The following is a 12,470-nucleotide window of genomic DNA, read 5'->3' as shown; positions in this document are numbered from 1 at the left end:
TCATGGTCATCCCCCGCGAAGACAACATGGTCCGCCTGTACATCCAGATCGCGTCCTCGACGGACCCCGACTTTGATCCGCGCAAGACGGCCACCGAGCTGGAAGTGCAGGAGTCAGCCAAGCGCATCCTGCAGCCGTACTCGATTGAGTGGGAGAGGACTGAGTGGTACTCCGTCTACCCCATCGGGCAGGGCATCTCTGACCGGTACACCCTGGACCAGAGAGTCTTCCTCGGCGGCGACGCCTGCCACACCCACAGCGTGAGTACTGCGCCATTCCGGCCTCGGCCCTCCGTTGCTGACAGAACAACCAGCCCAAGGCCGGCCAAGGCATGAACACGGCGTTCTTGGATGCGCAGAACCTGGCCTGGAAGATCCACGCCGTAGAGTCTGGGTTCGCGCAACGCGACATCCTCAAGACGTACGAGACGGAGCGAAGGGACGTTGCCGAGACGTTGCTCGACTTCGACAACAGGTACGCCAAGCTGTTTTCGCAAAGGCCCGATGCTGCTAGCGAAGCCCAGGCGGCCACCGAAAAGTCCGCCCCCGAGGACCAGTCCGAGAACGAGTTCATCAAGACCTTCAAGGAGTCGTGCGAGTTCACGAGCGGCTACGGCGTAGCGTACAAGCCCAACGCCCTGAACTGGTCCAATACGCACCGCGCCAGGTCGCCCTTGATCCACCCCGAGGGCACCAAGCTCCGCACCGGACGCCTCTTCATGAACGCCGACGTGACGAGGGTTGTCGATGCCAACGTTGTCCATCTCGAGCAGGAGGTCCCGCTCAACGGCTCGTTCCGCATCTTCGTTTTCGCAGGGAAGCCCTCGACCACGCGCAACGCCCTCCGGGACTTTGCCGGCCATCTCAACAACAAGCGCTCCTTCTACGCTGCGTACCTCAGGGATGACGTGAACAGCGTGTCGCACCATGAGCAGCACAACCCGCACAGCTTGTTCTTCACGCTCTGCACCATCTTTGCCGCCAAGCGGAGCAGCATCGAAATCTCCCGCGACGTGCCCGAGCTGCTGGCGCGGTACCGCGACCACGTCTACGCCGACGACCGGTGGGACCGCCGCGTGCTAGACGCCAAGGCAGCAGCGCATGCCAAGCTGGGACTCGACGAAGAGAAGGGCGGCGTCGTCGTTGTGCGTCCCGACGGCTACGTCGGCATGGTGACCAAGCTGGTGGAGGGCAGCGGCACGGTGGACGCGCTGAACGAGTACTTTGGCGCATTCTGCACCAAGAAGCTCGGAGAGACGCTGGCGCAGCTGTAATGCCCGTATAGCGGGGGGAGGGGGCATTGAGACCGGAAGCATGTGGTTTTCATAGCATTATCCTGGTGTATACCGAGGTGGTCTGTACTTACCGGCGTCCTGGAGCAAGACATGGCTTAGATCCCTGACCGGGAGGGTGTTGCGACTCCTCCCATCAGGATATATACCAGACTGGGTGTCTGCAATCCCCCACCTGTAGATTGCATTTGAATTGATGATAGAAATACAGTCCAGAAATACAGTCCAGGTCGTCAATTGATCAGGTGCAAACAACACAAGTCGCCGCCCGTGTTCTTGGCCATGTTGATGATGCGCTGGAATGCTGGATCCCGAGCTTGCACTGGTGATGTGGTTGCTCGAGGTTGCGAGGCGCAGGGTCCACGGCGATTTGCACCGACTTGTGGAATTCGACCAGTTTGTGATTGTCATTCCCAAAGACTGTTTCGCTCCTTTCCTCCGGCTGTCAGCTACCTAAGCATGCGTGGCGGTGGGGCGACCCCGGCACCATGAGCTGCCCTGCCCTGTGCCTGAGAGAAGCATTAGGTACCATGTACCTCAGGTAGGCCGCCTTGCCTCATTCCCTTCGGCTGTTTCCTCTGGAGCTGTCAAAAAACTGCAGGCGCCCTTTCCCAAACTCTATACTATCCATCGCACCTAGCCCCCCGATGGGGATTTCGCAACTTCCCACCGCATCGTCCGCGCCTTCCAACCCCCCTGCGCGTGATTCTTTGACGCGCCTGCCTGTGTGATCGCTGCTTTGTCTCTTCACATCTCTTGCCGCCTCGTAGAGCCTGCGTCTTCTTTCCCCAGCACACCAGGTCGACGCGCCTCGCCTTGCGACTGGCCTCCGAACCGCTCTCGATCTTCCATAATACGAGCCTATCTCGACCTCGCATCACGACTGTCTGCCATCGCGACAACAGCCACGAATCAAACCAGCAACGCGCCCTCTCGGCGATTTCGGATCGCGCAGCTTCAGATGCACTGTAAAGACCCCGGCGTCTTCTATTTCGCCCCTTGGCTCCTTTCATCCACGCCTGTTTGCCTTTGCGCCGATGGCTTTCCCTTAGAAGCTCCTTGCTCGACTTTTGAGCCTCGCACCTTCCTAGCTAACGATCATGGCGGTAGAACAGCACGATCAGCAGTACCCACCTCCTCGCGGCCCCACGAGTAAGATCGGCTACTTCGGCTCCTTCGAGGAGGTCATCTCAAGCGGCAAACCACGACCCCGTTCCTCCACGCCCGCGAAACCGACGACATTCGGAGACGGCTGGGATCCCCACCCGACCAGTCCCGGCCTCCTCGTCAACCCAGGTCTCGACTCCCGCGACCCCCTCGCCGGAACTGTCGCTCCTCGTCCTTTGACTCGCTACCTCGGTCGTCACTATCATCCACAGTTTGACCGACACCGGACTGGGCAGAAGTCCGAGCTCAAGCCTGAATCACGACCTACATCGAAAGAAGGGCAACTCCAGGTTGATCGCCGCCACCATTGGCTTCAACGGACGCCCCGCCCTGCGCCGACAAGATTTGTGGGAAACGCCCGCGTCTTTGCCGAGCGATCGAGCAGACGTATCTTCGAGCCCCGTCTAGACAGAGCCCGACCAGCCCCCAGGCCAACGAAGGTTGGTAACGGTCTCGTTCCCGGCAGGAAGGCGAGCAAGACGTCGCTCAAAGACCCCTTCGTCGACAAGCGTTCGACCACCAGAAGCATTGGCATCCGTGCCCCTCCTTTCCCAAGGTCTCAGCAAGCCGAATACCTCAGACTCGCGACCACCGCGAACCTACCTGCAACAAAGCCCACTCGTGTCGCCAAGACCCACCGACACCTGCCCGCTCTGAGCAGCTTGTCCTCCGAGTATCACATTGCCGGAACGAGAGAAAGGCGTCGTGAGTTGCAGTTCTTCGCAACCCGATCGAAGGAGGCGCGGAAGGATCTGTTTGGCCCGACTGGCCCGGCCTACAAGTCGTCATTCAAAGAAGTGGGAAACCCTACCCCTGGTGACGAAAGCGCTCCCATCAATCCCGCCGACCCCTCTACCAGCACCCATACTGAGTCTTCGGCGACCTATTTCCCTGCGGCGCCGCCCGGGCCTATCCGCTTTCCCCCGAGCAGAACACGGTCGTCATCCCTCCTCATCAGCCGACACTCGTCCAAAGCTTGGACTTCAAGACAGCCACCGTCCAGCGTGTGGGACAGGAGACACCGTCCTCCGGCCAAGGCTCCCCTGGCCCCAAGACGTCACGCTACGAACAGAGCTGTGCACCCGGCTGCGACACATCCCGCAAGCGACGGGCCGGAGACTCGGAGCTGGACCTGATCGTGGCGGATGCGGCCGGACAGAGTCAGCCGGAGCAGGTGCCACTCACAACAACCCCGAGTGCTGCAGGTGTGGCTTCAGACGAAGGGACTGTGAGTTGTCAACTCTTTTCCCCACGGAATCATGCTAATGCGCTGCAACAGGAACCCCAGGGCCGTGGGGCTTGGCTCGTCAATATCATGACCTCAGTCCGAGGCGCCGTCACCAAGGTCTCCAGTAGCATTTCTGGCTATGGTGAGTTTGCCCGCGTGGCTACCGCACCGGCCAAGTCTAACCAACGTCCCAGTGTATCCTCGCAACTACAACGTTATTGAGCGACACTCTCGCGACCAGCAAACCGGCAATATCGCCACGAAGCGCATCAAGCTGGAACTCACCGACGACCCCGTCGTTGAGACCATGGCTGCACAACCGTCTCGGGCCGCTAGCTGGGACACGTCCAAGACCAACCTTGTCTGGGTCGACGAGTCGACAAGAGTCGCCCATTGGCATCAAGTAGCCCCGCTTGTCCGAACATTTCGAAGCATCAGTTACCGGATTGAAAAGGGGCTGTCGGGTTCCAGAGATGGCTCTCCCGCCTCTCGGGCGGATGGCGATGCCCTCTCGCAGCGCATCTACACCCTCGGCGCCTACGTCTCCATCTTCCAGCAGACGGCGTTCGTCCTGGAGAGCGTCTATTCTCACACCTTCTTGGCGAAACTGAAGGACACATTCAAATTTCCTCAGTCAACCATGGACTACGACGTCAGCCCCGACGAATTTCTCGCCATCACGGCGGTCAAGGAATTCGTCAACAGCTTCCCCGACGAATGCTCTCCCGTCCTGGCCGAGTCTGGCGTCACGCAGCGAGTTCTCAAGGGCATTGGCGCGGACTTGGACGCTCTTGCCAACCAGAAGCCGATGCCCAATCTCGTTCAACGAGCCGGGCTGGTCGGCAAGGTCATGAAGTTCTTCCGGGGACGCGACACCTTCGGCGTCGAGGCTTCTGATGATCCCGTCTCCAAGATCGCCGTCGAAATGCCTGGCAGCTTTCCGGATACGCAGGTGAAGAGCGAGCCCGTGGACGAAGAGGCCAAACCCCCAAGGGACGCTCCTGAACATCGACCAGTCACGAAACCCAACTATCTGCCTCCCGCCAGAACCACGGACGCGTACACCTTTGTCCGTGAGCATCTGGCCGAGATTGCGACAAGGCGACGGACCGTCTACGGAGAGGGGCCCGCTGGCATGACCCCAGAGGACTTACTCCCCAGACCGAGCCCCATCTCCATCAGAAAGGATGGCCAATCCCCCGTCGTGTTGAAGCGACTCCAGAAGGCGAGAGGCCTGAAGAGAGTACAATTTTCGTCATCGGCCAAACCGTCGACGCCCTCGCCGGCGAAACGAACCGGCTTCTTCAACAAGCTGTTCGGCTCACCGCTCCGTCAGGTCACCGAGGGCAGTTCCCTGAGTGGCGCGCAGACCGATGGCTCGCCTGACAGCCGTGGCTTAGGGAGGCCAGGGCGGCAGGCGGGCACAGAGCAAGAGACGGACAACACGTCCGAGGACAGCGACGGGGAGGCTGTTGCGGCCAGATGCCAGCCCCGCCTCGTGCGGCATCTGAACGAATCGTTGAAAGGGCTCGAAGCCAGGGGCTTCTTTGTCAAGGACGAACCGCAGGAAGCGTCTTCTTGCCCCCCAAGCCCCCCCAATCTGGCGGGCCTGAACATTTCGGACGATAAGGAAGAGGAGCTCGAAGATCTCTCCCTCGCTCTTCAGCTGTTGCTCGACGTGGACGAGGCACGCCGAAGAGAGGAGGAGGAAAGAAGGGCCAAGGAGGCGGAGGAGGAGAGGCTGCGCAAGACGGGCGGGCTCCGCGTTCCTCGAAGGCGTCTGATCACCTCGCTGCCGGCAGACTGGTCCCACAAGGTGTCGGCTTCGCTGCAAGCCCACCCTTCGAAGACGCTTGCTGTCACGGCCGAGAGCGTTGAGCTCCGGAAACACGACTTCGCCAAGGTGGTTCCCGAGACCGAGTGGCTCAACGACGAGATTGTCAACGGCTCGCTGCAGTGGCTCGACCGGTACGTCAACGCGGCTGCGGGCGCCACGGACGTCAAATCACCAAACCGGGTCTGCCTGGCCATGGGGTCGTTCTTCTACAAGAGACTGGAGGACAACGGCGTGCAAAACACCGAACGAGCACTGCGCCGCTACGGCGTGACCAAGGCAAACTTTCTCAAGCTGGAGACGATTCTCATGCCCATCTGCAAGAACAACCACTGGACCTTGCTAGTCGTCCGGCCGCAGAAGCGAACCGTCTCGCACATGGACTCCTTCAACCCTAGAGGATCGGCCGCCCACGCCAACAGAGCCCTGGCTTGGGTCAAGGCTTTCTTGGGCAACGACTACAAGGCAGACGAGTGGAGGACGGTCTGCCACGAGGCTCCAGTGCAGACGAACGGTTACGACTGCGGTGTCTTTACCATCACGAACGGCATGTGCTTGGCCCTCGGCCTCAACGCCATCGACACCTACTCTAGCGAGGACTTGCCACTGCAGCGTCTCCGAATCGCCGGCATGCTGCTGAACAAAGGCTTCAGCGGCGAGTTCGACCTTGCTGGCCTCTGAGCTTCTCATACGACGGAGCAACCCGACAGAACCGCGGCGCTTTGGTCGAGCTTTTGCGTGATCGGAGAACCGCCTTGCAGACTTGACAGAAACGGAGGGGGCAGTTACGGAGGGGAGTGGAGGAATCGAAGACGGGACTCGCGCGTCCCGTTTGCTTTGTCATCATCGCCGTCATCATCATCGTTTTCTCCCCGGAGGAGGGAGAAGGGAGCGGGCAACTGGGCGTTGGCCAAAAGTACTTGGGAGTTCTGGGATACCACATAGTTTCTTGCCGAGATGCCTGCATGAGTGTTTGTTTCTATCTTGTCCTACTGCGGCTTCTTGACGGTCATCTCGGAAAGATGACATGACGAGAGCACGCAGCTTTGCTTGTCCATGAGAGGCAAGACACACATGATGAAAGGACCCGAAAGGCCCTGTTGATACACTTCCCGAGTCTCACGCATGCGTCCGCCGAGTGACAAAGTCATCCGTATCCATCGTGTGAGCCAGGCCTCGCTGAAGGAGGCTCTTTGACCCAAGCACACTGGCCCAGCCCAGCGGGGTCTGCAGCGTTTCTCAACCTCCCATACGGGGCCCAAGAATGGATACCCGGCAACTATGCGTTGTCCAGAGTGAGCAGCAATGCAGCGAACAGCCCGTACCCGACCGCATCGGTTTGCCTGCCGGTCTGGTCTACGTTGGTTCCCCCACCCCGAGTCCTCGCGTCGGCCACCATCCCGTGTCCAAGGGTGTCGTGTCTGGTCTATTCTGGAAGACTGCTCTGGGGGCCAGCGCCGGGCAGATGGGAAGCTCGAGGCAAGTAATCCGTCCGTACACGGCTGCTGCTTCTACGCGATGTAACCTACCTGGGTTGATATCGTCGAACCCCTGGAGGAGATGCTGCGTGTTCGTCCACTGAGAGGCCAAGCCGCCGTTGCTCGGGGTTTCTCCCGTCTTCGTTCCGGCGACAGGCGAAAGCTCGGTTTCAGGTGCGGGACGCCGAGCATCGAGACAAGCACGCGACGCCCCCATCCCGGCACGGGCGACGGGGTCCCTAGGGGCTTGGTCGTGTGTTTGGTTGAGGAGCATCTGTTATGTTGGCGATGGCATTCCGACCCCACGTGGGCGCGCGCGCGGACACGGGCTCACGAGTCACCAGCGCGCATGGGGTTTCCGTCTTGTTCTTGTTCCCTCTCCCCGTTGTTCTTCGCTGGGTCTTACGAGATTCTGACATAAAAAACCCGAGGCCCATTCTTGAGGACCCGGTCTGGGAGCCTAGAGCCCGGTGGGGGATGGGGGCACTTTGCTGATTTGGTCCCAAGAGGCACAAGACCGGCGCTAAGAAAAATTCCATCGTTCCATGCCTCTCTCGCTCTCCAGCTGCTACACGTGCATCCTTTGAGGAGGCAAAATGAGGCTGTCTGACAGATTTTTTGGCAGGAGGCCATCAAAGCTTGGGGGGTCCCACGATCGACCCAGGGGTTCAGGCTGTCCCGTCGCTCTGATACACCGTTTGGGTGAGATGGACGCCAAGGGACGGGCGGGAGGTGGAAGGGGGGAGGGGGCAGCAGCCGTGGTGGTTCCCCCAATGGCTCTTTCGAGGGTCCCCCAAGGGTTAGGCGATTCAGGCAGCTGCATTGTCCAGGAGTTGGCGCTTCCGAGGTGGCAAGTCGCAGATTTTCTTGGAAAGGGGTTCGCATTTTGCTGAGTACGTTTATACGGCGCAACACGGTGGAGATTTTCCCTTTGCAAATCATGGTAACGGACATGCCGCGCGACGGCCATCGGTAGACGGGAGGCAAATGGGAACATGCGTCGACTCGCGCCCTGGCCCTGTCGTCTTATCGTCTTGAGTCGATCCCCATCTACCCACATTGTGGAGATGCGGCGAGGACTGCGAGATAACCAGAGGGTGACAGACATTGTTGGTGTACATAGAGCGATGCTCGCTCGGGCTGCTGTCCGCGTGCGTTAGTCATTGGTAGCGCAAAACTGACCGTCAACCTCTGCTGTGCCTTTTTATTTTTGTTTTTATTGTAATTTTGCAATGGGACCAGGGACAAGCTGCATATCTGGGGACGGGGGAGATCTACTCGTTGTTCCTGCCGATCGTCGTCCGTACAAACCGAGGTACACTCCAGCGCACTTTGGCAGCAGTAGCAGGGTCCGGTGTGGCTGTCGTGGCACTGATGTGGGACATGGGCGGGCCGATATGAGTCAGGTCTTTATCCCGTGTGCCTTGGCCACAGCAGCCGTGGTTCCAGCAAACCGACAACCTCGGACTTTGAACACGAAGGGCGGGACAGGCGAGATCTGGCGGAAACGGCAGCAAGACGAGAAGCGAGACAGTGGGCCGGTCGCCGTGGACAACGTTGGAAAATACCACCATTGCGGCCAGCGACGGATGGAAATGGGGTCGCGCATGACACCTACAAGGTTGTGGCACCGCGTCCAGGGGCCGGCGACAACGCCGGGCGACGGCGCCTCGCGGTTTCGCCGAGGACAAGCCATACCCATCCTTGCCTCGCCGACCGTCCGCCGCCCGCCCGCCCGCTCTCGGTACGGAGACTTAAAGACTCGTCCGCGGGTTGAGGGTTCCAGGATGCTTGGCACTGTCAGTGCTGCCAAAGGAAAGCACCCGGAGATAGACTGAGGAGCTGCTCGAGGCCTAGTTGAGCCGCCCACGACGTGCGTAGTGACAGCCCAGGTTGAATCATCCCAGAAGGGACCCTGCTTCTGGTGCGTAGGCCTTGGCGGGCGGGCCGAGAGACTTAGTGATCGACTTTCGAAGCCTGGCCGAGACCATAACGCGAGTTGTGAGGATTCCCAGTGTAATATCGCCGGAGGACGTTGGCAACCCATCCATCGCGAAGCCGCGCAAAACGGCGTCGACATTTCGTCAACCCGCTCACTCGACCAAGAGACAACGAGGCAGGTAACCATCGCTATAACCAATGCGTACAGCTGGGCACAGGTCGTTCGCAGATGGAGGACACGTTCAGGACAAACCCCGGCAGTCTATGACACCCCCAACTCAATGGCTGCGCTGGCTAACCACATTGGCCCGACGATGAGCAACCAGTAACGAAGACAGACACACGCTCTCTCTCTCTCTCTCTCTCTCTCTCTCTCTCTCTGCTCTACCGCCTCACGAGCAACCAACCCCAGTCTTCGTCTTTTGTCGCTTTGCTCTCGTCAGTATGACGTGACCAAAGTTTCAGCTCGTGGCTGTCCCGGCGGCTTCACCAACTGCCACTACGACGGGGTGTAGTCGTGGCTGCTACGGCTGCAACGCATCCTCTAACCAATTCTGTATGTGCCCATGCAACCGGTGTTACACATGGTCAGTACTGCAGGCAGGCAGTCATCAAATAATCCGAGGAGGAAAGGCTGAGAGATGAAGACGTCCTGGTGAACTCCCCAGCTGGCCGGTATAAGGTCATGGCCCCGTCATGGGCACTCGTCGTCGCACCCCATCAGAAGGGCATGCGGCATCGACAAAGATGGGATTGCGCGGTGCTTGAAGTGAGGATGAATCTCAAAACCGGCGGTCCGAGTCATCAACAGACAATCAGTGCGCAGGCTCGCTGCGGGACGTCACATCATTTCTCACAATTCCACGGCCAACTCTGGCCCCGCCGGGGTTCCATGGCTACTGGAAGTATCGTGATGGGGCACTCGTGGAACGAGACAAGACGGCGCCACAACCCAGGTGGTTGAGTCGGGTGTCCTTGCAACGGACATTGGCCGTACGCGCCGTTGAACATCTAGGCGGTGCGGCGGCGCGGCGGCGGTAGCCAGTTTGTTGGACCGGTTGGCCGGGCCCGCCGTCGCGTGTGTGCGCTCCTGCTTACAGCGTTGGGTGGTTGGCGCGATGACTCGCCATTGTGCGAAGTAAGAGCGTAGCGTGGTGCGTGCCGACGTTATTGCGCTGGACGAGCGGTTGAGAACGTGAGACTGGGCTGCCGGTGCCAGACGGGCATCGGCGCCTCGGGAGTGTATGGGATGAAGATTGAGACCAGGCATAGAATCCGGGCTCTCGGCGACGCCGCCGGCGCTACGGAAAGTCGCCTGTGCGACTGCATTGCTTGCTTAGCTCCGCACCGCTTCGCCGTGAAGTGTACTTGGGGTACACACGTCAAGCCAGATAAACCCAGATGAGAGCACAAGCGGCCGCGGCTGGCTGGCTGGCATGGTCCGGGATCTGTTGTTTTCGAGGTTGGGGTATCGATGGTGCGTTCCCGTTCCATGGCATCTTCCCCATCTCCTGAATACCGCAGTGCAGGTGAGTTGACAAATTGGCCATGGTAGGCTCCAGGGCCCCATGGAGTGCGTGACCGACTTCATAGCGTTGCGTTGCCCACGGTCTCCCAGTTTCCAGCGAACAAGTCCCTCCTTGCCGGACGTCGTTCGTCGGGCTCAGCTGTCACTGACCACTGCGTCAGTGTCAGTGGTGCATCCCACCGGCGGTCCCCGTACACAGGACATCCATGGACGTTGGACGTTCCATCAAGCCGGCAGGCATGCTGCCACAGTTAGAGATCCTGGCGGGTGGGGAGTGTTCGGGATTCCCTGGGATCAACCCATGGTCGGCCGAGATAAAAGAGCACTAGTCCGGAATAGGAAGAGTTCCAGAAGCACGTAGTTTGCCACAATGGCACCTTTGGCGACTCATTGGCAAGGAATGACCAGTCGGACCAGCCCTGCTTTTTCAGTTCCTATGTGCGTGAGTGTGTTGCTGGTCGCATACCATGCCCGGCTCAGGTGAGCGAGGCGATACGGCACTGGGGACAGGGGGAAGAATCTGAGTGTTCGGACTGTTGGTGAGGTAACGTGAGACCTTATCAGTTGACAGTGTTTTGCATTGCAAAGAATGGACAGTCAACAGGATGTGACAAACCCACGGAGGGTGACCACCGTTGACAATGCGGGGAACGTGTTGTTGATGCCGTGTGCTTACATAAGGCCGATGGAGACGGGACGCTCCTCCTCCCATACATCGCGAGCGCACCACCCGTCTTTCCTATTCGTCGCTCAACGGAATCAAACTGAGACGCACCGCAGGGAGGAACGATGTCAGCACGCACGGAAGGTGCCAAAAGAACCTTCTCTGCGCATTCCTATTTGGACGATGACGACATCGTCTTGGGTTGACGCACCTGGACGCGGCCCCCTCTGTTTTATTTTCGTAATTTGGTAGGGGTTGTTGACTTTGGGTTTGCATTTCTCGTACACAGTACCCATCCGAGTTTTAACTTGACTTCGCGTAGCCATCGCAGTTTGCCCACGATGCCGCCTTCATGAGTGTGTGCTACGCCAGCCTCGTCCAATCCTCCCCGAACCCAATATCGGTTCCCTCCGTCATCCGTCATCATTGGCCTGCTCCGTTGGTCGACGTGGCCTAGACCCGGCCTCCCCATTCCACTCCGATTTCTGCATTGTTTGGCAAAGGCCACTGCGCGTGACCTCTGTGCCTTGTGCCAAGGTAACTCCTCGGCCCCTCTAAACAGTGTTTGCTGATCGTTCCGGGGCAAAAAAAGCTTGGGGACAACCACCGGGACGGACAACACAACGTCACTGCAAGCCCGCGCAGTGTAGACTGCCCTGTGGAATGTCGACGACATGAACAAGCACCTGTACCACGACCAACAGACCACTCATTCCGCACCCCCTTACTTCCACACATGTCGGAAAGCGAGCGAGTGAGCGAGCGAACGAGACGAAAACGCCGCAGAAAGGGGACCCGGACGACTCCCGTAGACGAGGGAGCCCCAGCTACGGACTCGCCGTTGGACTGGGCCACGCACACGCGCACACTGGTCGTCTAGTCCACAGGCAGTGGAAGCATACTCTACGGACACATGCCGCCGCCGCCAACGCATTCGCTTCGCTCCGGCACCGCTGCAAAGGGTGGTTGCTGCACGTCGCCGTTGGCCTCGCAAACAGCCAAACATCCAACACGCACACAGGCATCCCTGCCGTCGCGAGCGGGAGAAATGTTCTGGAAATTAAACCGGCACACGAGGCGTCGCACGTCGGACGTTGGGCCGAGATATGCACTAACACCGCCGCATGCATGCATGCATGCATGTCTGCATGGAAGAACGGGGGAATGAAGAAAAGAATAACTTTTGCTGCGCTACCATCGCCCTCCCCGAGCGTCGGCGTCAGCGTCAGCGATCCATCGACCTCGCTTGCGGATCGGTTTTCGTTTTCTTAAACCTTGCAAAAGCCAAAGCTTTGACAGGTTCCAGATCCGCCAAGATGAGTTGGCGGCCGAAATTAAA

The 12,470-nt window shown here is 59.4% G+C and overlaps 1 protein-coding gene across 1 annotated transcript; it reads left to right on the top strand.

Annotated features, from left to right (window-relative positions):
- Positions 1-2,391: 2,391 nt before the first annotated feature.
- On the top strand, positions 2,392-6,201 carry ColSpa_09611 (ubiquitin-protein ligase E3A; the record flags this gene model as incomplete). Its single annotated transcript, XM_049275823.1, has 4 exons — positions 2,392-3,255; positions 3,390-3,686; positions 3,738-3,828; positions 3,881-6,201. 4 exons carry the CDS (start codon positions 2,392-2,394, stop codon positions 6,199-6,201), a joined length of 3,573 nt encoding a protein of 1,190 aa, XP_049131780.1.
- Positions 6,202-12,470: the final 6,269 nt, after the last annotated feature.

Source organism: Colletotrichum spaethianum (assembly GCF_022836535.1).
Source record: "Colletotrichum spaethianum MAFF 239500 DNA, contig29, whole genome shotgun sequence".
NCBI lineage: Eukaryota > Fungi > Ascomycota > Sordariomycetes > Glomerellales > Glomerellaceae > Colletotrichum > Colletotrichum spaethianum.
The sequence above is the reverse complement of the archived record's forward strand: the minus strand, read 5'-3'. Positions and strand labels throughout refer to the sequence as shown.